Raw genomic sequence first — 20,106 nt, 5'->3', positions numbered from 1 at the left:
ATTTAATCTGCATTATCCTGTTGCAGATATCTATAGTTCAGTGTGGTTTATTCAGCTTTTCCTTATTTCTTATTTTGTATTTTTGTGCATAAAGAAACATTCATCCACCTCATATCAAGTGGAAGATTGTTCAAATGTTACTTTAATTTGGGAACTTGTTTGCCTGTGGTTAAAGGCTGTTAGCCTTGTGGAATGCTGTGTTCACACTTTCCTTTACTTGCCATTAGGGGTCTCGAGACTTCCTTGTATTTAGCTTTCACTTGGTGGAAATTCATCTATTGCTAGCTGTGTCCTGAAACAATCCTCTCGGTGTATGTATCAGGAATTCTAACCCATATTGTCACATTCTAGTAACAAAACCCAAAAAAAGTAATTGTTCAAGGTTTGATTGTCTTATTCGCCTCCTCTCTGCCCTGCCATTCACAAAACGTAGCAAATGCTTCAGAAGGAAGAAAAGATAAAGGAGGAAAGAACTCTCTCTTGTATTAGATGAAACTTTGCTGTTATACATCTTTGTACCTAAGAGAGAAAAAAAAGCCTAGTTTGGGTTAAAGTCTTCTCATTTATTCTCTTAACAAGATACATAAAGCCTTTTATGATGAATTTCTAACAGGTACCAAGTTGAATGAAGTTTGAGTGATAATCCTTATTAACAGGGTTTTGTTTCTGCATCGGAAAAATGCATCTTCTAGTGTGCATATAAATTACTGATATATACTTATGTATTACTAATGTATCTCATTGCATTGAATCCAGAAGCTATAAAGGATAGTATATATTTGAGGATTATAATAGGTATGTTTTAAAATGAGGATTGCAAACCAAGTGTGTGTGTAAACATAAGCGTATCAGCAGGAATGTGGCTTACATACACAAAGGTCAGTAGGATCAGTTTTGGTTACAGCTCAGCCAATAAAAAGAATTCCAGTGAGAGAACTCCACTAAGGTGCCAAGGCCCACTTAGGTACCTACAGCTAATTTAGACATTGCTTTCTCCTGGTTACATGAAATATGATCATTTATTTATGACAAGATATTTAACAGTATTTACTAGGATTTACAAGTAAAAAATAACAGTTTTGGTGGCCAAACATGTCCAAGGTCAGGTTGGACAGGGCTCTGAGCAACCTGATCTAGTTGAAGATGTCCCTGTTCGTTGCAGGGAGGTTGGACTAGATGCACTTTAAAGGTCCCTTCCAACCCAAACCATTCTGTGATTCCATGAAACATGAATCCCTGCTAGACTGACTTGTATTAAAATAAAATTACGCCCCCTCCCAATATAACTAACCAATACCACAAAAAAATTGAGGCTGCCAAGCGACAGTTTACAAATCTGAAATAAAAGCTTTCTCAAGGCTGGAGATTTGGTGCCTGAGGACAAATTCTAAATTTTCTGAACTTTAAGGGTTTCCTAAACATTAAGACTTTAAAGAAAACTCTTCATATTTGTGTTATTTTTTTAATGGCAATATATGTGTTGTTTTCTAAGGCAAATAACAATCTGAATTTCAGTCATCTTGCACTAATCCCTGAATTGTACATATACACATATAGGCGTATACACGGCACACACATACACTTTAGGTGCTGTAGCTTGCCACATGTGGAGCCAATTGAGAAATCTAAACAAGCACACCCTGACAATAGGCACATACCAATCTATTTGTACTGTCTTTTTGAAAATCAGATTCTGAGCGTGTGTGTCACTCAAGCTGTTGGCTCAGAGTCACCAGGGTCTTTGCTGAGGTTTTAGAAGTCACGAACTTGTACTGATGATTTTTCAGTTTAGCAGCCACCTTACTGATTCCACCCGTGAATAAGAGGCAGTGATACAGGGCTGCAAGTATTTACATTCCCATCAGCTCGATACGTCGGGGTTTTTCTTCAGTTCTCATATGTTAACAGGCCATTTAGGCAAATATTTAAGTGTATGCTGAAGTCTAAGCACATGCTGATATCCTGATTACACACTGAATCCTATAACGCTAAAGCACATTTTTGCATCAAAGACATGCCGAAGCATATTGTTGGATCAAGGTTATGCTAAGATATATACAGCTATTTCTAATAAATACTTTGGAGTTCAATCCAACAGCAACTATACAGGATCTTTTACAGGCTGTTAATAGAACAGTCTTATCGAGAACCTTGAAAAAATTATGTTGCTTTAGCAGAGTGCCTTAGGTAGAGAGATATTTTACATTTTCTAACAACAAAAAACCTGAAACGATATGAAAAAAATAAGTATCTATTTCCTATCATATTTTGTCAAGATACCTAGTGAAACCACTTTCAAAAACAATCTGTTTACTATATAGTTAATAATGCATGAGAAAGAAATTACAAGCTTGTAGACACAGACTGGTCTTGGTTTAAAAAAAGAAAAAAGATTTGTGTCTCATTTGCTTTCCAAACATTCATGACGCCTGCTTGACTAACCCTCAGTCACAGCTGTGTAAACAACAGACTTTTAAGCTGCTGAACAGATAATGGGAGGAGAGACCAACACATCATATGTAAAATGGGAATAAACAATGACAAGATGAGATTGTCTCCCCTTCCTCCCGGAGCAGCTTCTAGTGTTCTTTCTCTGGTAAACAGCACGAAAACTGCCATGCTTTTTCTCCTGTTGAAGATTTGGCCTTGATTCAGTTAGACAGATGGCAAATGGCCAAGGAAAATGTATAATTTGATGGCTGAAGTACTGCTCTCTCACCTTGGAATAACAGATTTAGTTCAGTTGCGTTTCTGTGACACATGATAGTCTTAGCGTAGTTCCTATTGGATAGTAGCTGATACCGCAAAACCACCGCACTTCATGAAATTCAGCACATTATGGAAAATTGGAATTATCTGATGGGGGGGAAACCACAGGCTACACTAACAAAGATGAAATAAGCGCTCAGCTGGGTGTTCCCTTTATATTGGTGAAACAGCAAAGGCAAGTTTGCCTTGTAGGTGGCAACATTGTACTAAATTTGAATAGAGGTGTCTGCCAGCCCCTCAACCTCCCAAAGCAGAAATAGGTACTTTCCTGAGGAAAATATAAATAAATCCAACTGTCTGATTGGAATCAGAAGCCAAAAGAACTATTAGACACGTTCATACTGTTAAAGTGCAATGAGAGGCAATCCATACTTGCATTTTTAAACCTGCTTTTCTCAAAACGGGCCTAGTATTTGCACGCTCAGTACAGCTGCCTTGCCCCCATCTGCTGGGGGAATGTGGGTGGGGAGGGATAACAGGCTTGAGGGGTAACCAAGAGCTGGAGTTCATCTAATTCCTTCAGCATTTGTTGGACAATTGCTATCTTCAAGCTCCCGCCTCACAGCCCTTATATTTTAAGTGGATGGGACTAGAAGAAGATCCATCCCATAATGCATAAAGAGGCTGAGCGTGACCTCCAAGAGCCAACCAGGAGATGCGGACAGATGAGGTGGTCAAGTGAACTTGGCTCTTGCAGATACACCAATACTTTTAAGTGGGACAGCCTTAAGCTTTTTCTTGAAAAGAATGGCAAGGCAAACAAACTCTTACACCCCACAATTCTTTGGGTCTTACTAATCTTCTAGCATTTTGAAATGCACTGTTGCTCAGGTATAAAACAGGGTTTTGATTCCTGCCTGGGTACATGCGTTACTTAAGAAATGTCTCAAGCTCGGCATATTGTGTGAGGGCCTGAGTAGAAATGAATGTAATCTCAAACAATGGAAAATCAGCCAACGTGCAATAATTTTTAGTAGGTTTTTGTGAATTAAACATTTGTTAGGTGCTAAACATAAAGAATTTCCCAAAATGAAAAGGAAATAAACTAGTTGCCTCAAGATTTATCTGTCTTAAGTTCCTGAACAAAATTTTGGTTTTGATTAATAAATACGAGCATTTGTAATTTTAGAACTTGGTTACCTCATGGATGGCCTGTGACAAGGTTTTCATATTGATTGAGTGTGAATCATAATTTTATGTGATAGTTCCCACTTCTGAGCTCTTGATGAGAATTTCTGTGGAAGTGCAAGGTTAGACAAAGTTCTGCAAACACAGAAGCTTTAACTAGATATTTCTTTTCAAGCTTGCTTCTTGGTGTACTTGTTTTAGAAAGGTCTTTGACTATTAATAGGGTTTTTTATTGGATCTGTGGGAGAGACTGTTTTGCTTCCAGTCCTTATAAATATTGTGAGAGGACCCGCTCAGCTGCTAAAGGCAGAAAATCCGACTTCTCAGCTGGATGCCTGTTTTAAAGTAAAGCACAGAATCAGTCAACTTGACATCAGCATTATATTCCTCTGCTTACTATGGAGTCAGTTACTTTTGCAAAAATCATAAAGGGCCTTGTTTTCTTGTGTGGAACGTGCTTTTTTCCTAGTGAAATTAAAAGAGTCTGCAAATGTTCATTCTTCTGAAAATCAGGCCTTTTCAGTTTGTACCTTATCTCCTTTATCACTAAAAGGAAGATGTGATGTTTGCTCACCTCCATTAAAAGCTTCCAGATTCACAGATGAAAAGCACTGTGTCTGTAGTTGGGCATGGCAGTTAGATAAGCATGAGAGCAGGTAGTTCATGCATTGCTTAAAAATGAAAGAAGTGCAAACGTGAAGAATCCCTTTGTGGCCAAATTGGAGAACAGGTCTGAAAAAGTCAAAGGAAGGTTATAAACTTTCATCATTCTTCCTATGAACAAAGAAGTTAAACCGAAATTTGTATTTAACCATTTTCTTTCCTGCCTGACGATGCTGCCCTTCACTCTGGTGAAATTGAGGTACTGTGGCTCTCCTGATCCTCGTGTAGAACTGATTCATTTCACCTGTCATCTTAGGTGATTTGTGTTTTCTTTTCACCTTTAGAATTACCAATAGAGGCTGATCAACATGAAGATGGAAAGAAGGAGTGCTACTACAATCTGAACGATGCTAATTTCTGTGACAATGTGCTCACGTCCAATGTAACCAAACAAGAATGCTGCTGTACCTTGGGTGCTGGCTGGGGTGATAACTGTGAAATCTTCCCATGCCCTGTCTTTGGAACTGGTAAGAGGAGGCCTTCTGTCCCTTTGCAAACTTTTGAAGCGTTGTGCTTACGTTAACAGTAGGCGTTCAGAGAAGGCTGGCCCGTTAAATCCCATATTCTGTAGTATTTAGTCATGACTTATCCAGGGGAGAGTTCCATGGAGTAAAAGTTACTAGGAATAATTCATACCTGGTGCAAATCCATTGGCTACAGTGCAGTTACCCTAGGGATAAAAACAGCCTGTTACTGAACAGCATTACCTCCAACTGATTTTAAACAAAGACGGATTCTCACAGAAGCTCTTCCCAGATGTTAGATTTTTCCCACAAGCTGGAAAAAAAGATAAGCATTACAGTGGGTTTGGAGTCTGCGGGTATTCTTTGTAATGTTGTTTCTACAGCACTATGAATTACTGATAGATATTATGACATCAGTTTTACATTTTGCTACTTACTGAACAATTCAGTTAATCATGTTGTCTGCAGACCATTGTTTAACCTCTAAATATTAAATTAGAAAAACACAGCCATATGATATTTGTCACAAATACTGAAAACGGTACTTGAAACATAAACAGTGATGGCTGAAATTCAGAATCCAGCTGGAAAAAATCATGTAAGAGAGAACATGTGTAAATTTTCTGAGATCAAACACTAAAGATTACTTTTCACACAAATGTATCATCATGTTTAATTCCTGTTTTAACTATACTTTAGAATCAATGAAACCGAAGTGAAACGCGTTACAAAAAGAGCCTCTCTGCTTGGATAGGTTTATTTGATTCTGTATAGTCTCCAAGACACTTTAAATAATTTCCCTCTGTAATCCACACCATGTTCTTCTGTTGCAGACAATTAGGGTTTTTTCCTGTATAAGGTCTGAAGAATGTGGGCAGGGGTTTGCATCTCAGTTGGGGTATGTCTAGATTGCAGCTTGTAGTGTAGCTCAGAGAGGCCCATGCTAGCTTTAATTAAGATAACTTGGCTACCGGTACTGTTATAACTGCAGTGCACCATGAAACCCAGTAAGGACTGCATTCTCCTGCCAAGGAGCAAGAGAAATGAGTTTGCACGGAGCTCTGTGATGCTGTGGGTACCCGAGCTAGGTTTTTTTTAAAGTTAGCTCTGCAAACTGAGAGCAGGGGAAAGTCGGGCTGTAGTGTTAGCATCCCCCATTTAGCTCAAGCTGTGCATGATTGCCTGATAGACGTGAATAAGGCAAAACGTCGCCTCGGATTTCTCAAAATACTCTGAAACACATCTGTAACACATACGTATGCGAGTAACTTTTTCTTAACATAATTTTTTGTTTTCTGTCTCTCCTAGCTGAATTTACTGATTTGTGTCCTGAAGGAAAAGGTTTCATTCCCTCTGGAGAATCATCTTACGGGCTTCTTGCTCAGAATTACAAAGGTCAGTACTGACTTGTATTAAGTTTAATTATTCCAGAAGTTCTGGTAGTTGATTGACTAGAAATGTGAGCCAGCAACGTAAACATACTAATTCAAATTTTATTAGGTGACAAAAGCAGCTTGTGATATGAAACATTACTGAAAATCATCATTTGACAGATTGTTAAGAATGTCAGTTATACAGTCTCTGTAATATTCTGGTTTAATTTACGCAAAGTGTTAGATATTGTGAGAGTAGGTGCTGAGACCACAAACCTCAAATAATCATTTACATATGAAATGCGAAGCCACCTTAAATTTGTAAATAAATGTATAGGGAGTTGGGAGAGAGAAGAAAAGTTCTGTTAGACATTAGACCTACAAGTGAGAATGAATATAAAAACTGAAGAGAAGTTCAGCAAGGATATTTTCATTACAGGACTTCATGAAGTAATTATTGAATAAAAGATTGTAGAGAAATATGTGTGCCAGAAGGAGTTTGTGGGTGTGGGCGGGAGGGAGTTGGCATCACTAATAAGGAAAAGTGAGATCAGCAAAATTCCTTTTCAAGTTTGAGAAGTAGCCATCAATATTAATAATTTGTGAGATTAATTTTCCTTGGCATAAACACACTGCATTTGTGTTAGTTAAAATGAAGTCAACGCGTTATCTTTTGGGTTACATAGCAGCTACAAGATCTTTAGAAAAGCGTGCATTTTATCTATTTTTTTAGTGGAATTCTTGTTTTACTAATCAAGAACTAAATGTAGAAAGTACTCTGTGTTCATATCACATGAAAATGCAGTAAAATTTACTATTTTTTAAAGACCTTAATAGAGGCATAGTATCACATGGTTGATAGATGAGCATTTGTCACAGTTGCTTCTAGCTAAACCACTAATCTGTCAGACCTAATTCTGAGAGATGACAAAAATTGGTGTGATTTGAAATATCTCTGGGTTTTTTCCTAACAATTGTTACATGTACTGTTTCAAACTCTCCTTCCTCACTGAGTAGGACACTACTTGGTCGGTTTTCCTGTCGAGTTAGTGAGTACACCGTGGCCGAGTTTAGTCCTCTGTCCTACTCATATTTTTTTGTGTTATCCTCCTCAGGTGTTTCTTTGCACCTGGAAAGTAATGGCACGTGGGAAGGATACTAAAGGTTATAAAGCGCTAATACCCAAATCAATTCAAACTAATGTGGGCATTTAAATGGGGTAACTCGCGTAAGACCTCCACTCTCTGGAGGTGCTGCTTTGTCCACCAACTTGGAGTAGAGAACAAAGTGCCATGGGATGAATCCAGACCTGAGTGTAGCAGGGACCTTGGACAGACTGACAATTTACATCAGGACAAGCCAGAACGCTGTCACAGAGCTCATCTGAAAGGAGACCTGATAATCTCTGAGAGTATTTTTGTTCAGGGATTGTTTAAGTGTGTTGTTTATCTTTCCAGATCTAGGATTTCTGTGTATCTTCACAATGTAGATTTGGGACATGCTGTGTGTACAGTACGTCCAAATGTGTCTCAGAGAAAATCTGCATTGTTTTTGTCGTGCTACCTCAGAGTTGATAATACCTCTAGCTGCCATAAATATCGAAGCATGGAAATAACTCATCTGGAAATATCTTTCACAAATCCTTGCCATAATAACACTTTTTCTGTTTTCAGTAAATTTATTTTGTAATAACCTTAGGAATAGCACAAAGGACAAACAATAAACAGATAAGTACTTTTAGTAATGTGATCTTTCTCTGTTACATTAACTCATATGTTCCCGTTGCTTTTGTCCACAAGCTTCTGCTTGTAGGAGGAACTCCTATTTTCTTGATTGGAATTATCTGTCAGAAGTAAATATACTCAGCTTGCCTTCCTTGACTCTGCTCCCAGGCTCTCCCATTTTTTGCCAGACACAAATCCATGTTCCACAGGAAAAGGACAGACGTGTACATGACATTTCTTATTAATCTTTGCATTTTTCTTGCTGCTAAACAGTCAAACTTAAAATATTTAATGTTTGAAAACATTTAGTGCATGGAAGAGTGGCTGCAAAAATAAATAGCTTTATAGCACTTTCAGTTATTCTGGAAAAAGTAAGCATTTGAATAGTTCACTTTTAAAACCGCTGTACAGCTGGAAGTGACAGCTTTGGGCTAAAATCTGTGTTGCCCCAGAGCAAATGGGGAATAAATCAATAGAAGACAGTGGATTAAGACAATTAGTATTGAGAGGAGAATCACCTACTTTCACGTTGTGCTTTTTATTGCCATTTTTAATACCAGCCTAGCTTTAACAGACCATTCTAGGTAGGTCTAGCAAATGAAAAGTAGGTTGGAAAAAAGGAAGTGAATGGAATTCCAACAGTAACAAAAACGTAAATACGAGACTGGGAAAAATTGTGTACAACTATGAAAAGCTATGTATGAGTTGGCATATATTTTCCATGAAACCTCCCTGAAAACGTTTAGCCTCATTTGAAAGTGCGGTGGATCCTCTTTGTCTGCTGTCACTAGGTCTATAGCAGTTGCAGCCTTATATTTAGCAACAGACACAATTGTTCCTCCTTGGTGGGAAGTCTCCACAGAAGTCGTGTGAAAAACGAAGTCACAAGCAGTGCAGATATGAAGATTCCCTGCCAGGCACAGCAGAGTCACCAAACTGTGCAGGAGAGCAGTCACAAAGTCCATCCATAAGCATAACTGCTTAGTTAGTTTTGCTGTTAGATGGTGTAATTAAATTAGATCCATGGCAGAAATCCCTTGGGTAAAGCAAACTGGAAAATACAGGCCATATTCTTTGTTTTGCTTGGAGCTAAGAGCAATGTGGTACCAAAGGAAAGAAAAGGGAGCTGCAGATTCTTCCAGGCTCTGTGTGCCACAGGATTTACTCTGACAAGGGAAAGGGAAAGTCATGGTTCACCAGTTTTCCCTTTCCCATTCTGGCTACAAACACACTGTAGCCTCTTCCACACCCTTTTTTTTTTTTTTTTTTTTTTTTTTTCCCCCGTGAATATCTGTGCTCCTGGGCTCCTCTGTTTAAAGTGCAGTTTGGTTGAACAGAGAACTGTATAGGCTTTATTCCATCTTGTTCCTCTGCATGGCCTCGTAATAATTACGGTAACACAGCCTTTAATGTTTTCTCCCCAGATGCTGATGAATGCCAACTCTTTGGACAAGAAATCTGTAAAAATGGTTTCTGTTTGAATACACAGCCAGGTTACGAGTGCTACTGCAAACAAGGCACATACTATGACCCTGTTAAGCTCCAGTGCTTTGGTAAGTTCATTTAAAGTGGTCTTGTCACTATAATGGTATGCAGATGGGCAAAACAAGCAGACTCGTACAGCAGGATTCCCATCAGAACTGCAGTATTCCCAGCAAGGGGAGGAACACTGGGTCTTCAAACTCCTGTAGCAGCTTTTTAAGAGGCATTGGGTCATTTCCCTTCCCTTCTGCTTGGCTGGGCAGCAATTCTGGCTGACATGGTGATGGCATGTAGAGCAGGGTTTGCTTTATTTGCTTCCCTTTTCAGCAAATTGCTCCCAGGAGTTCTCATCTCCAAAACAGCTCCTTGTGTTCCTTTGAGTGCGTAGTCTAGAGCTGCTGCCAGCCTTCATGCAGGCAGCACAAAGTGATCGGAGGTGGCTCCCTCCCATGCACACAGCCGCTTCGCTCTGTCAAGGTACAATTTAGCCTTCTGTTCTTTGTACACGGGTGAGCAGTGAAAGCCTGTATGCTGAAGCTCACCCTCCATTTGGTAAGTGTGCTGGTTTTACTATAATAAATCAAATTAACGCAGGTTGTTTTCTTTTTTTTCCGAGGACAGGTATTTTCCACAAGGAGTTAATATGCAACGTGAAATTACAGTTCAGGTCATTGATAAGCCAATTTTAGTCTGCACAACTTTGTACTCCTTTGGTTCTGGTGTTCAACTGAAAATTACTCATAACTGTGATGCTGGCTTTTGCTTTGTAAGCAGAAAACCATGTATAATGTGCAGAATAGCATAATGAAAGGAAGTCATTTTTGCAACTCAATAAGAGAGCCTTTCACCTTGGGATTCTATGGTTGTTCTTTACAAAGGGTGGGGTTTCTGCTGCTTTATTGCAATTCATTTGGAGTAAAATGGCCTTCTCTTCCCTTTGAGCTAAATTTCTACTTTTCCTCTCCAAGACAAACTAATGAATAGAACTACTGTGGTTAGGTAAGGTGATCCCTTCACCTGACCAGCTCATGAAGAGTCTCAGAGAGTATGCCCACCTCTAATGCCTTCTGGTACTGTCCTGAAGGGGGTAGGAAGGTGGGAAGCAGCTGCAGCTGTGCCGGACGCAGGGTATGCCTGGCACTCCAACCCCCCCAGCAAGCCTCCTCATCCAGATCCTCTCTAGTACTTGAGGATTAGAGGTCAGCATCCTGCTGATCTGTCTGTCCTTCTCCATGGGCACAGGCAGGATTTTGCTGCCAGCAATTGGTATTTGTGGTAATTAACGGAAGGCATGCAGGGCAATCTGCTCCTAATATAGGAAAATATAAACATGGATTAACACAATGCGACTGCTTTGTGCTGGCTCTCCTTGATACGTTTCCTTCCATTTTAAAGACACGGATGAATGTCAGGACCCAAACAGCTGTATTGATGGCCAGTGCATTAACACAGAAGGATCTTACAACTGTTTCTGTACACACCCAATGGTTCTGGACGCAACAGAAAAGCGATGCATCAGACCAGCAGATTCAAGTGGTATGATCCATTATACATATTACTGAAGTGAGTGCGCCTCTACGAGGTGGTGCTGACATGGCTACAGACCCCAGTAAGCTTAGACTGGGTCGTGCTTGGATGAGCCTGCTCTTTTGGAGGATTTTGGAAGGCAATGCTTGGACCATCATCTGTTGATCCAGAAGGCATCATGATGTAGGACTCCACAGGGCTCCGCTTTGCCAATGCAGACAGGAGACTGATGGAAGTATTAATGAGATTAGGCTTGGGCTGGGGGAGTCTTCAGCCCCCCGATTCACCAGCTCTGCCTCTGCCTCGTACAGCCTCCTAGGTAATGAGGCACAGCCTGCTTGCTGTCTCACTAAGGCTGGGGTTTGGCTGTGGGCTAACTCTGGAGATTCAGTTCGGAGTGACTGACTGCTTCTAACAAAGCAAGGAATAACACGATATAGGAAGAAATAGCTGAAATTCTATCTGTGCTTTCAATTGATTAATATTGAGGGTATATCGAGCTCACATGTTCAAGCTGTGGGCTGCAGCATCACTGTTAAAATAAGATTTTTGCACATTCTTTTAATTTCAAGTGGACACACTGATTTCAGAAAAAATGTTAGCTATTATGAGATTCTTAGAAACGTCTCAGAAATCCAGAGCATTATGCAGTCCGCACAGTTTTGTCTATGCCACACACATCTTTGAAAGAAATGTTACAATGGGTTTGATTAATATTGGCACTGTATAGCCATAAATCCAGACCACTATTGCCTGCAACTTGCAGTGAATGTTCCTAAGATGCCTCTGTGAAAGGAAATGGGAATGAATACAGACTGAATGCCTGCTTTAGTCACTCCAAATTATGACTGATACTTTTGAGGAGTAATGTGGTCATCCTCTTGCCTGAAACTGTGAAAGAACCACAGCACTTCTATTGTTCAATCTTCAGTTAAACAAGCCAAGAGCAGGATTGTCCTTTGGGTTCATCCAGGATATGAAGAGAATGCAAAGGCCTAAAGGGTCTTCCGTCATGCAACATTGGGGCTGATACAGCAGTGATCTTCTCACCCAGCACAAAGTGCTCAGTCCTTGTAACACTACTGGCAAAGACCTCCCTAATGCGGAGGAGGAGGGGGCAGGCCGGTTCCTTTGCTGCCAGCAAAATTTGGAGTTGGTTGCAGAGACTCTCTGCTGCTCTTCACTGTGCGTTCTCGCAAGTTCTTAGTAGAATAGGTATCTAAATTCTGATCACTTCTGCACTTTCAGAACTCAGCATTTTACTCTTGAGCTAGGTTTCAATTCCATGCTCACCCGTACACCAGTGCATCATGTAAAAATGCAGTAAATAGATATGCACAGACAAAACCGAACCTTGGTTTGTGACAACACTTACTTTTCACTGTATGTTGGAACAAAATCAAAACCTTGCAGATGTCTTTACAAAACAATTGTGCCGAAGTTTTTACATTCCAAGTGGAAGATTAAGTTTTACAGTTCGTCTCCCTCCAATCAGCAGTGATCAGAGATTGCTAGGACTAGGAATTGTTCCTACTGAGATCTTTGTCAGAACTAGTATGCCTCTGAAATATTCCAGCTTTAACAAAAATACATGTTTTTGTTAATGTTCATAAGAATGTGACAGTAGTTCACAGCAGTATTCTGTCTCTAACAATAGCTGTAAGCGGAGGACTAGGGACCAGAAGAGCAGATAAACAATACTTCTCCTCACCCTCCCCAGCACTCTCTCAGCCTCCAGCTATTTTCAGCTCAGGGGATTTCCTGAGCCTGATGTAGTTTGTCTGTTAGTTAATGGGACTCTCTTCCAAGTATTTGTCCAGTCTCCCGTTGAGCCCACGTAAAATTTTTGTTCAGTTCTGCCCTAACTGTAGAAGTTCTTTCAGATGCCATTGATGGCAATATAAGAAAAGCAAAATAACAACTTTTAAAGATTCATTCCATGGATGGAGTTCCCCAAATATTCACCTCTGTCCTAACACTGGTTTTCGTCAAGCTCTCTTAAATTCCATGAGAGCAGAGCTGAGTCAGCATTAAGCATTCAGCAATGACTGCTGATTTAGGGAGTTTTATTTCTTGGGGGTCCAACCCAATGTGCTTTTAAATGGGCCTAACAGTGCCAAATCAGAACCTTTTAAGATTTTTGCAGAGCTGAACACTCAAGGGATGAGCCACTTCAGGCACTTAAAAATGGTCATGACTTATAAGCTTAAATTTGTATTCTGCAAAGTCTGTAAAGCTAGGTTATTTTTCTAATCTAAGTTTAGAAAATTGTGCACTATGCGAGTATCTTTTTTTAAATAACAGTGCTGTGATGATGATCTAATACTGTCTTCTCCATCAGAACAAACTGAAGAAACTGAGGTCTACCAGGATCTTTGCTGGCAGCATCTAAGTGATGATTTTGTCTGTAGTCGACCTCTGGTTGGAAAGCAGACTACATATACTGAGTGCTGTTGCCTATACGGTGAAGCCTGGGGCATGCAGTGCGCACTGTGTCCTATGAAAGAGTCAGGTAAGGAAACGTCCGTGTCAGTTCTTGGAACGAAACCTGAAATACTTAATCAGTTTAATCCCTTTTATTTATACTACAGCTACTAACATAAGAAAGAACAAAACAACCTAACCCTTCAAGAACTAATGGAAATTTTTCTCAATAATTAAGGGGAAATCATTACAGTCGAGATTTTGAAAATGTCGTTACTTATATTTTTTGGCACTTAAGAACCCATTTCCTTCAGCTGGAACTATCAGTGACTGGCAATTTAGAACCTTGGTGGAAAAAGGAGGGCATTTTAAGGGTAGCAGAGTTCCTTAACATGACTAACAAATTAAAAGTCATCTATGAAAATACAGATGCGGTTCATGTGCACACGCACGCATGATACTCAACAGGCTCCATAACTGGTTTGGATTTTTGTTGCCAGTATTATACATTCAGGTGCATTTTTCAGTGTGATATTCTTACATGCGTTTGCTTGATAAGGATTTGGGAAGTTGTGATTTAGAATCACTATTAAAGAACGAGTTGTTATTATATGTCTATATGCTCAGGTATGAAATGAATAGATGAGCAATTTAAGATAAATAAGGGAAACGGAGTACCAATAAGGACTGAAGAATTTCCAGGGAATATAACTTAATGTTCAAGAATGCTCACTGACAGTCATATTTTTAAAATACTGTATTTGGTTTACATGTTTAGAAATTAGACATTATTCTCAGATATTCTGGGTAGAAGCTGCTTCTTGTGGTTGCTACAAAAGCTAAATGGATATAGAGAGAAATGTTGTCATTGACATACAGACTTGCTTCTGGGGACCAGGAACTGGAGAAGAGACCAGTGGAAGCCACATAGGTATATGTCATGCTGTGTCTGAGATATGTCAGCCCTGGTATAGATAGTCTGGCACCATACTAACTTCTTCCCCCACATAAACTATTCCAAGGCCTAATTTGGATGTAACTTCCTTACTACAAATGTTTCTTTTGGTAATATTGTTTTCCACGTAGTAAAGCATTTTATTCTGATCATACCCAGATTTTTACTTGGGCTTGTGTTACTCTAACCATATTGTTGTGGCTAAAGCAGTACGTGTTTTACTTGCAGCAAGAACCCTGGAGTTAAAACTACATAGAGAAGCTCATTGAAGCATTAATATGGTTGTTTGTGTCTGCTAGGGTCTTATGTTTTTATAATTTACTTGCAAGGTCCCTGAACCTGTTCTTATACGTCTTTACTTGTTTGAGTTTGCTTTGGAAATGCAGTAACTGAAAAAAAGTGCCTGGTTTTGATGATGTTGGCTGAAGTAACTGCTGGCTGGTGCTTACCCCAGAAAGAGACTTCAGAAGAAAACAGGGCACGACAGCAGCTTGATTTATAAGACATGGAAATCTCTGAAATGTCTTTGTCAGAACAAATCTTACAGGGGGACATTGCCAGGCATTGAATTACTACACCTGCTAGAATAACAATTGCAATGGAATGAAATGAAATAGTAAAAAAAAAAAAATACAGGGCAAGAGCAAGAATTGTTGCTATGACCTGCAGCTCCTTAGGTGGAAAGATAGAGCAGAATAATGGAGTTATTCTGTGTACAAAATTCATCACTTGGTAACAGTGAGCCATCTGTGTCATGCAAGCATGCAATCCTGAGAGAAGGAAGGAAAGCTGTTCCTGGTAGAGAAAGTTCAGGTAGGTACGAGACTTGCTTCTGAAGATTCTAGCTAGTTACATTTAAAGCAGAATACATCTTAAAAGGAACAGAGAGGGACTACCAAAATGGTCAGGGAGTGGAGAACCTGTCTTCAAGGAAAGATGAGAAAAGCCAAACCTACATGCAGAACAAAGGCTGCAAATGGTAAGACTCCAGCATGATCATGGAGGATTCCTACAAGCTTTTAAATTAAATAGCAGTGCTGATGTGAGGAAAAAATTGGAACGAGTTCAGTCTGAACATATTTAGGCTTGAAATTAGATGATTTTGATCATTAAGACTACAGGATTTTGGAGCAGCAATCCTGTGACAACAGCAGGGTGCAGATCCCAACTAGCTTTAAGAAGAAACTTGAGAAATTCATTAAAAAAAATGATATAAAGGTTCCTGATGGATAACATGATGCTAAATGTCACTTGGATGACCCTCAGTCAAAGCTGAAGAGCATTATGTTGGATCATAACATCTTTTTTCCTCCAGACATAAGGTAATTTTTATGTGTTTAAATATGCATTGAAAAGTACCTGCTTTAACTGAAACTACAAGACATACTCTGATCCCAAAGACTTTAAATTATCATTATAAATTGGAACACGGATGGTTAAAAAAAAGCATATTGAATCTTTATTATGTCAGAACAAACATACAAGCTTACATTTCTTAGTGGAGGTGGTATGTGCTCATGTGTCCTTGCACAGAGAAACCTGGAAGCCTTTCTCTGTTTTCAGGAACATTTACCAAGAAAAATGTAAAGCTGACTGAACTGAATAAATGATTCATTTGACATGTCTTCAGTTTGTAACATTTAAAGTGGTATCATTGGCTCAAGAAAGTCCTTTCACGCCTCTGGGCCAGGAGGTCACAGGTTCAAGTCCTGGCTGGGGAACCTGGAATTTCTCCATTTTTAAATACTTGTGTATTGTGTTGGCCAGATTTACTACTGAAGGTGTTTGCTTATTTCCCAAGTTAGGGGCATTCTGAAGATTTGTAACACATGTTAAAGAAGACCTGGGGGTGTGAAAAGTGTTATCACCAGAAGGCTTTCACCACGAAATGGGTTGGATCATAGAGCAGATCATTCACTCACTGATCTGTGGTTTCCTTTTACCTTGTGTATACTCCCCTTGTCTTTGAGGATCTAGATGCTACACTTAGAAAGAAGGAAAGACAGGTCTACCACCATAAGTGATACATTTGCAAGTTCCTTCTAAAGCAAATTCATGCTTTAATAAAAATAACCTCTAACCTTTGCGTCCCAGCTTTTCTTGAAAGCACTTCCATTTTTCGTGACATGATTTAAATGTCCTGTTTAAATAGCATCCAGCATAAAACCAGCAGGAAGACAGAGAACTTTTGTAAAAATTTGATCCATATAAATGAAAAAGGAAATCCAGCCTTTCATCAGCATGAAAACAGAATTTACATAGTTGCTAAGATTTCTAAAATCTACCAGTGGGTGCTTGATCAAACCCCACTGAAAATGACACTAAACATCAGAGCCTGAGACAAAAGTAAGTAGCACCTGTTGAAGTACTGCAACTGAACAGCAACATCTTAACAACAGTAAGACTGATAAGTATTTTGATGACAACATCAAGGAACAAACTCAAAATACAAGTTCAAAATCCTGATCAAAATAGTTCAAACATGAACTGTAGTGGTGTGATTGAGTACATCTTACTTGTACAAACAGTTTTGTGGGGCAGGCCTTCTTATCATTAAATGAAGGAAGCAAAGACAGATTGTTTTCAATTAGATTGGTTCTAACATTATGATCTTGTGATATTCTAGTACAGTTAAAGGCTTTCACAGGTTGTATCCAATACCAAAATGTTAACTACTGAAATGTGTTCTCTCTGGGCTCATTGTGGTGTTAGGCTGTACTTGCCCGTAGAACTTTTAGTAATTATCCTTGAGAAACCTCTGTGTTATTTGCAGGCTGCAATAATTGACCAATTGAGGAAAATTAGAAAATTGGATACTTTTATTTTAGATAACAAAACCAAAACATCCTTTCTTCATTGCACCCACTCAAAAAAACCTGTCAGACGACCTGCCTTCAGAAGTTCTGCTTCCTTGGCCAATTTACTGTTAGTGCCGTGAGACCCAACTGTCTCCATCCGGAGTCCATCCTCTAGTAACTGGCAGCAGGACAGGCAGCGATGGGTTTAGCAGCTGGGTCAATGCATCCATGCCAGAAAACAGAGCAACTGGCCAAGACTGAAAAAATCTAAAACCTAAAATAAGGCCATACACATCTCATGTTAACCTGAACATGTAATACCTGCGTTCTAGACCTGCTGAGCCTCCAGAAGCTCCTGTGAGACCCTTATGGGACTGAAGTGGATTTTAGACAAGGTGTATTGTTACAGGGTACAGGACATTTGAAGGGAGGAGATAGAAGAAGCAGCTAGAAAATGTTGAGTGAGGTGGTGTGGTGGGGTCAGTGTTTAATTTAGGGAGACTGCCTATTTTTGTGTTTGTAAAGTGATCTTCAGAAACCTGTCTTGGAGTTTGTTATCACCTTTGCTTAACTAATACCTTAGGATGCTAGGAAGGTGGAATTAGGTGTCCTTGACTAAAGATGTGCCAATCAGTTAAGGAGGGTGCTTTCTGCTCCTGTAGGTAGCTGCCTGGAGAAGTTTTAATGTGGGGGAAAGGGAGTAAGTTAGGACCGGGTCTCTGAAGTTTTAACAGATGTTTTAATATTGAGGATAGGGGTACATTACTAAATCTATAACTAAGAACTTGTTGTTAGTCTGACTACTAAGATAATGTCATGAACACATTCTTAGGCAACTGTAAAGAGCATCAGCATTCAGTTTATCAGCCTGCTTATTTGTGGAACCTTATACATACCTTGTACTCTTCTACTGCAAGTTTTAAATTCTAGTAGTTTGTGGATTTTTGTGGAAACACTTTATGTTAAGAAGTCAGTAGATGTTACAGATGTTCTGTTGGGACTACGAGTCACATAAAGAACTGCTGAAGATTGTTGTCCTTGAAGTTTCCCTTTATCTTCACCTTAGCATTTCCAAAGCCCAGACTAGGAGGACACTGAGGGTAGTGGGAAACATGAGTCATCTGGGGTGTTGTATCATGTAAGATTTCTCTTGGCCAATTTCACATGGTTTTTTACACAGAAACCCACATCTGTGCTGGTCCTACCAGTTTCACCTTCCATCAGGAAAGAGAAATAGGCGCCCTGAGCATTAAGATTTTTCTGACTTGTTCTAGACATCTACTTTAGGATGAGATGGTGTCTTAGAAGTGGTTATGTCTTTCCATGAACTATAAAAGGACACCGGGTGACTAATTCGGGTGCAGACCCTTGGAGATGCCTACATGTAGTTGTTGAATTCTACCCCTTCTGGCAGGACAGATTGTTTGAATTGCATTTTTCTTGCAAGGAACTCTGTGTATCCTTTGTAAACATTATGAGTTATTTCTGGGTTGAGCTTCCATATTATGAGAACATGGTGTTCCCTTTAAGTTCTGGCTAATGTCACTCATGAAGATCTGGAAATACAGGGAAAACCGATGTGTGTAAAGGATGAGTTTCCATCTGTTCTTTTTTGAGATGTTAAAGATCAGCAGGGAGGCACTGGATTAATTTCTGGAGATCATTGTTCATCTTCCCATTTAGGATGGCATTGTGCCTCCTTCCTTTCTGGTAAGGACTCTGGACAAATGGATTATCTTTTGAGCTCAAATATTAGAGTGATTTGGCCTTGAATATTCAAAGTCTTATGCTCAGTTCTGCAGATTTTTGGCTGCTTTCATTTCTGTTGATGAAGACTTTCAGTGCTTTTTCTGAAGTTTGAGAGACATGCAGAATAGCCTTGGAAGGGTTTTCCTCGTGGAACCTCACATTCCAAGTGTACATGGGAGTCAGAAAGCCATTTGCAAGGTTGGCAGAAACAACCTGCCTCTTACTACAACTTCTAACAATCTACTTCAAGCAGTAGGAAAGAGAAGATCATTTTAGAAAATTTGAGCAGCTTTTGTTGAGAAAAAAAAGGTGACTACCAAGAGGTTTTGAAATAATCAGGTTGAGTAATTACTTCACTTTTAACAAGAGTTTTACATCCACTATGAGATTTTCCTCAGTGATTTCATTTAGAGTTATCTCCACATGAGGATATGAATATCCTTCTTAACTCAATGAAAAAAATCCTTTAAGACTGGTACCGTTCCCTTTTTCTTTAGCACCAAGAGTTGTAGAATATATGTGAATGCTGTCTGCCCACAAACCTCGGCATCTGTTCACGGAGGATGTCAAATGATCTAAATTGCCAAATAGTGCAGTCTAGATGTGGAGCAGACATATCTTCAGCTTTGGTTCACAGATGATGCAATCTCCTGAGAGAGCGTAAGTTTAACCAATTCAGACTGATGTCCAGAACCTCTGGTTGGGAAGGCACATATATTACATGTAATAAATGCTTTCTTGGCTTTGTCCTTCTCTCCAGTGATTTCTTCCATGGTGAAACTGTTGCATTCTTAAATAATTTGAAGGAACTGCCCTGGTGTTGATAGCTTTGGCTGCTTTTTTGTGTGTGTGATGGTGACAATTCTGAGGAGCTGGAATCAGAAATATAGCTTGCTTCATGGGCAGGAGTAAGGATTGGCTGTGGTGCAGTTGTTTCATGGTTATGTTAGGAAAAGCTTTTTTTAATATGTAATATTTTGCTTTAAATACATGAAATATTGAGTATTTTTTCTGACTAGAGAATACAAATATGGCCCACACAGGCTTGCG

The 20,106-nt window shown here is 39.4% G+C and overlaps 1 protein-coding gene across 13 annotated transcripts in view; it reads left to right on the top strand.

The window, feature by feature from the left end:
- The window catches only part of LTBP1 (latent transforming growth factor beta binding protein 1), a 203,657-nt gene that overhangs the window by 172,403 nt on the left and 11,148 nt on the right, over positions 1 to 20,106 (top strand). For 12 of the 13 annotated variants that reach the window (XM_063328796.1, XM_063328794.1, XM_063328799.1 and 9 more), the window contains 5 exons: positions 4,845 to 5,027; positions 6,333 to 6,419; positions 9,546 to 9,674; positions 10,999 to 11,139; positions 13,472 to 13,642. In XM_063328796.1, coding sequence (XP_063184866.1) covers positions 4,845 to 5,027; positions 6,333 to 6,419; positions 9,546 to 9,674; positions 10,999 to 11,139; positions 13,472 to 13,642 — 711 coding nt within the window. The remainder of the gene's footprint in view (positions 1 to 4,844; positions 5,028 to 6,332; positions 6,420 to 9,545; positions 9,675 to 10,998; positions 11,140 to 13,471; positions 13,643 to 20,106) is intronic. The other variant, XM_063328797.1, reaches the window with a different exon arrangement.

The sequence above is a fragment of the Chroicocephalus ridibundus genome, chromosome 3, assembly GCF_963924245.1.
Source record: "Chroicocephalus ridibundus chromosome 3, bChrRid1.1, whole genome shotgun sequence".
NCBI classification, from domain to species: domain Eukaryota; kingdom Metazoa; phylum Chordata; class Aves; order Charadriiformes; family Laridae; genus Chroicocephalus; species Chroicocephalus ridibundus.
Note: the sequence above shows the minus strand (reverse complement) of the source record. Positions and strands in the feature narration are given on the sequence as shown.